The 6,000-nt window shown below is 38.2% G+C and overlaps 1 protein-coding gene across 1 annotated transcript in view; it reads left to right on the top strand.

Moving 5' to 3' along the window:
- Nucleotides 1-1,979: 1,979 nt before the first annotated feature.
- Nucleotides 1,980-6,000, top strand: part of LOC100891657 (uronyl 2-sulfotransferase) — a 28,503-nt gene continuing 24,482 nt past the window's right edge. Inside the window, exons 1-3 of the mRNA XM_030994538.1 lie at nt 1,980-2,409; nt 3,161-3,567; nt 5,152-5,304. Coding sequence (XP_030850398.1) covers nt 2,208-2,409; nt 3,161-3,567; nt 5,152-5,304 — 762 coding nt within the window. The 5' untranslated portion in view covers nt 1,980-2,207. The remainder of the gene's footprint in view (nt 2,410-3,160; nt 3,568-5,151; nt 5,305-6,000) is intronic.

Genomic DNA, 6,000 nt, shown 5'->3' with positions numbered 1-6,000 from the left:
CGAGAGGAAAGATAAAAGGTGAACAAAATAGAGTCGGCAGTGAGAACGAGAGAGAGAGAGAGAGAGAGAGAGAGAGAAGATAAAAAGAAAGAGAGAAAAGTAATGGTATACTGACATAAAAATAGAGAAGGGAGAGCCCGAGAGGGATGAATGAAAAGATAGATGAAACTGGAGGAAGACCAGGGTTTGTGTGAGAGAGAGACTGGAGATATGCACACTTTAAGTCGATTTTTAAGTTGTAGAACGCATTTCGCCAGTGGACTGATTTCGCCGTGATATACGCGGCGATATGCGTCCGACCCAAGACACATATCGCCGAAGACGGACGTGTATCGCCAACCAATTTTCGGCGTTCTGTGTCTTAGGACACAGAACGTGACCCGGTCACTCTGGCCCCTGACACCGGTGAAACACCGAAGCGCCGTGAGCAACTTGTATGGTGGATATGTGCGCTATATAAATATCAAGTAGTATTATTATTAATATTATGTAATGCTATAGGATATGGAATAGCAAGTTACTCTTTAGGGACTTTTGAAACATGCAGTTGATTTCACAGTTGACTTCACTTTGTTGTTTTCACTGTTGATTTCACATTGTTGTTTTCACTGTTCGCAGTGCCAACGGCTGTGTATTATTATTACATGGCCCTGTGAAGCGGGGGTGCTGCAATTTTTTTTCGTATGATATATCCCAAGACGAAAATCCAATTGAATCCCATTGAATGTCCCCATTGAATCCAATTTGGAGTAAATGGAAAGTGAAACAATGGGTACCCATTGAAACCAATGGGGACCAATTGCCAATTGGTTCCAATGGGGACCAATTGCCAATTGGTTTCAATGGGTACCCATTGTTTCACTTTCCATTTACTCCAAATTGGGGACCAATTGCCAATTGGTTTCAATGGGTACCATTGTTTCACTTTCCATTTACTCCAAATTGCCAATTGGTATTGAATTGGGATTCAATGGGGGCATTCAATGGGGATTCAATTGGTAAATCGATCCAGTTAGAAGAACCAGTAATAAATTATTGATACTTCATAATCGATATTAGCAACAGTCCACCAATTAGGTATATTCCTATCTCATTTGCATTAACTTCATCACAATGATCATTTGAAGTGAATTCAAGAGTTTCATTTACAATGACATCGGCTCGTACAAATATATATACTAAATATGTATATTGTTTCTTGGTTAGTAATCATATAATCAATATATAAATCAATATATCTATTGCTAAAACGTAAATGTAATTGTCACATGATCAGACAAAATAATCTATTGGTTAATAATTGCTGAAGGAATAAAGAAATCACAAAATTGATGTGCATTGTCATAATTTGCTTAACAAATCATGATAAATTTATTTTTCTGTGACACGTGTAAAGTGATAATGAATATTCATGAGATGCCTAGATTTGTTGGTTTCAATTGGCCAATTGGTTTCAATGGGACCAATTGAGCTGCCCGAATATGAGTGTTTTAATATCTTTTCTCGTTTATTTTGGTGATAAATAACACTTTCACAAAGTACATACGCTCAAATTGTTGCTCGCTCGCTTCGCTCACTAGCCGAATTGTGAAACCAGAAAATTACTTTTTCGGGCAAGAGGCTATAACCCCCCCCGCCCCCAGAGATAAAAATGTCAAAAATTGTACCGGTATGGTGCTTCTAAAATGACCTTGAAAAAAACGGTCTGCGCAATTTTCAAATTTCCGGCCCCCCCTATTGGAAAATCCTGGATCCGCGCCTGGAGCGCATAATTTTGTGCTTCATTTCTAGAATCTAAGGCCTATTTTAAGAATTGGGGCCCCAATATAGCCCATTATACGAAATACAAAACTTTTGTTGTGGGGGGGGGGGGGGGGGTGCATGATATGACCCTCTTGAACTGGCTTCGTGGTATTATGGATGGTGGTGGTATCATATTTCGCACCTCCGCCGAGTGCAGAGGCTCAAACGCGCGCTCGTTCTGCGTATATACGTGGATGAGGAAAGTTTGACCGTGAACACAGTTATACAGTGCCTCTTGCTGAAATTTGCTGAGTGGTAGAATCCAGACAACCACATTCTAGATATGAGTAATTTACCCGGACACTGGATTTTAATTAGTTTACATCTGTGATGTACTGCATACGAGGACAGTGAGCTATCTCTGTGGAAGTTTGCCATAAATGGGAGGTAGAAACTAGCGCGAAATGTTTCGCAGAAGACCGACTGTGTATACTTTGCTTCTTCTGTTTGCACTTGCGCTCGTCTTTCTATTGGTCGCACTGTACAATGATAGAACAACAGACGATCGCCATGGTCCGATAATTCACAATGATGGAGTCTTGAATATTCAGCAGAAAGTTTTAAAGTTTGAACTGCGATCAAAGAAAGGACAAAGGCCCAGTAATGGTAAGGAAGATCGTCACATCATTTTCATCATTATTTTCTGTAAAAATAATTTGTTAAAGAGAAAACGTCGCTATATGCTCAGTCTTTTCACTTCCTTTTAACAGTTTAAGAAACGGTAATGTGTTGTACATCCCACGCGAATTCACCCCTCAGTTCATCTGCAGTGCAATGGCGATCAGATCTCATTTATTAGATTTTGTAATTGTTGGCACTGTTCAAGAGAATGGTTTATCCATGAAGTAGATATGTATCTGTTGATGGGGGGGGGGGGGGTCGAAAAGGAGTACAACCCCACCATTAAAATGATACATATTATTGATTAATCTTTGTACCATTCTTTTCTTCTTTCTGTTATTATTTTCTTGTTCTTGTTCTGATTTTCACTGTGTTTCAAGATTATTTTCAGACTTGATCCTTGTTCTAGCCTTTCCTCTGAGACAGATATTTATCATGTTTATGAAACACAAATTTGGAACAAGAAATTTCCCCTCAAAAATATAATATTCATTTTGGTAATAACTGGGTAACTGAGCTGCAGGTGAATACATCAGTTGTGATAAATTTTGCAACAAACTACACATTTTCAAACCTCTGCACTGTTCAAGGACATGGGAGGCTTGACATGATTGCTATGCCATTAGTGTTTTTATTGAGTGCCCTTTTGCCACCCTCCCGCACGGAGGACATTTACAGTCCAGAAAATATGATCAACTGCAACTACAAGTCAACCTTATTTTTTTAAAAATTACAGACAAACCAAGCAAGACACTACATGCAAGCAACGGCAGTGAAGACTCCTACCTCGCGTCATCCAGCAACTTCTCGGACGATGAGGTCAAAGAGCGTCCCAGCGACCTCACCGGGGACAACGCAGGAGAGGTTAGGGTATCCTCGGACGACGACCCACAGGAGTCCGAGGACGATGTCGACGACGACGAGGAGGGCCAGGTTGATGCCGCCCCGAATCATTTAAGAGTGCTCAATGCACAAGCCAGAACTAAGAAGCTGCAGGCAGATGAAAAGCCAATGGAGGAAGAGAAGGCAGGACAACTTAAAAGAGAAATGGGACTAAAGAGACGTTTCTGGCATGAATGGGACGAATATGATAAAACAGCATGGAAGACGTTGCCGTTGGTAACCGGTTTAGAAGAGCCAGAGGTGAGCTTGCATCCTGGGACCTGTTTCACAAAGCCTTTTTTCAATGACAAATGACAAAAATCAGTGACAAATCTGCTGATAACCAATCAGAAGCAAGGATTTCAGTAGCATATAACGAAACCTGCCATTTGTCACTCATGACAAGTTTTGTGAAACGCCCCCCAGATGATATCATTTCTCTCATAATAAGTTTTGTAGTGTGCATGAATGATAGCAACAAATTTTGCATTTATAACTTGTAATTTCAGGGATGTTCACAAACATCGAATTACACGTGAAAATGACGAAAATGGTATAGTGTTTTTTTTTAAAACAAGACAATTTCGATATCCTTAAACTGCTGGTCGAACAGAGCAACAAGACCAAGCTCTGTAATTATTAGGATCTCTGTCCAGTAGTGCAGAGAAGAGTCCTATCTCGCACCCCGGGGCAACGTGTCTGACACGGCCGGTTGTAGCAACTACTCCGAAGATCAAGATTTAATCTTGATCTAAGGAGACACGAACGAACGAACCAGAACTGATCTTTATCTTTAATATAACTTTAACTAACCTTGTCAGGACGGGATTTTATTTTAGGGCTAAATTGAAGACCCATTTTTCTTTAAATTAGAAACAATAAAAGAATTTGTTTACCTTGTTAAAATAAATTGTATGTGAAAAAATATACCTGGGTGAGGATGGTGTCGAAAAATTGGAAACAAATTGCCAATTTTGATTGAAAAACAAATTAATTTCAATCTCTCATCGTGTTGTCAATTTAAGGATTTTGAAATAAAATATTATTTTCCTTTTTTTTAAATTCCTGGCATCTAATGCAATATAAACATGAACCAAAAAGGAAGGCAGTATGCGGAACTTTTTTTTCTGAATCAAAAGTTTAGGGGCAAAAATCACAAAATGTGGAATGGTTGTCACCAAAATTATAAGTTGTAGGAAAAATGGGGAATTTTTCTTATCAGTAGAAAAATTGATATTGGTACTGTCATAAAGAATGATAAAGAAAGGTCATGAGAGAATTGGCAACTTTTCTAGTGTTTTTTATTTTTTCCATTGTTTTTTATGTCATTAAGAGATTTTTTCCTAGTTGTTTAATTTTGCTGAATTGTTTTAATCTGTCTGGGTTTTTTCCTGCTTTTTTGATAGGATAATATTTGTGGACCAGACTTCCATTTCCTACTGGATCCTGTAGGAAGTCGAGTATCACAAATTAACCAGTTAATTTGCGTCTTCATCAGCCCGCAGTTGCAATTAGCACGGTATTTGGTCGAAAAATATCCTGAGAAATCTTGGTCTTGTTTCCAAAATATCCTGCTATTTTGGAAATGGCGGGCTAATTTGCGCCCATCCAAGCTAGTTTGTGATGAGCGTATCGGTCTGGTGAGAACACAATTTCGAGCTTCGGGATAATATCCTGAGTCTGAAAATAGCAGGTTATTTGGCAAACTCGAGCTGATGAGGACAGGCCTAATGGGATAATGGGATAACGATCCCAGTCGATATTCATGGTCAGTTGAACTGGTACAGTGACCGGGTACTTCATTTCTCCTTTATCTTCCCCCAAATCCTTTTTGACAATAAACAGATGCAGACGGGCGATGCAATTTTTTACAACAGAGTGGGAAAGTGCGGCAGCCGATCGGTCATTGCAGTTCTGAGACTGTTGGCTCTGAAGAACCGGTTTCACTTGGTGTCTTCCTTAACGTACAATGCAACAAAACTAGTTCCAGAGTATGAGGTGAGTATCCTGTTCACATTCAAGATTCAAGATTCAAGATTCAAGATAATGTATTGTCTGATATAAAAAATACAGAAATTCGTCCTCCACTGGCGAGTGACGTAACATATACAAACAACATAAACAATATATAAATACATTTGAGGATACAAAGAAAATACAACAATAATAATAATAACAATAATAATAATAGCAATAATAGCATTAACAAAACATATTTCTTTCTTCAAGATTCATTCCCTGTCCAATGATCTCTCCATCTTTCAATTTCTCTGTGCATGTGTCTGATGCTCTCCAAGTTTCTATTTCTCTTTATCTTTCTCTCTGGACTCTTTTTCTTGTGTTTGTAATTTTCTGTTGTGTTTCCATTTATCTCTGTTTCAGTTTCAGTTTCATTTATTTCATCTCAAGAGATCAACAGATAAAAATACAAGTATAAACAGACAAATGTATGACAATACATGAGATGAATTATAACAAGTGAGGAAGGCAGTGGCCAAAAAGGAAACAAACTTTGTAAGAGGCCAACCCTTTAAGAAAACAAGATATACAATATGTAACATAAAACACACAAAAAGGAACACAAAATAAGATAAAAAAATGAAGTAACTAACCTAATAAACAACTAACAAAAGAGCCTAATATTGAATCTAATATTTAGATAATATGCGATAAAGACATAAAGAGACGGAGAGA

This window comes from Strongylocentrotus purpuratus, unplaced genomic scaffold, assembly GCF_000002235.5.
Source record: "Strongylocentrotus purpuratus isolate Spur 01 unplaced genomic scaffold, Spur_5.0 spur5_scaffold_21, whole genome shotgun sequence".
Lineage (NCBI taxonomy): Eukaryota > Metazoa > Echinodermata > Echinoidea > Camarodonta > Strongylocentrotidae > Strongylocentrotus > Strongylocentrotus purpuratus.
The sequence above is the reverse complement of the archived record's forward strand: the minus strand, read 5'-3'. Positions and strand labels throughout refer to the sequence as shown.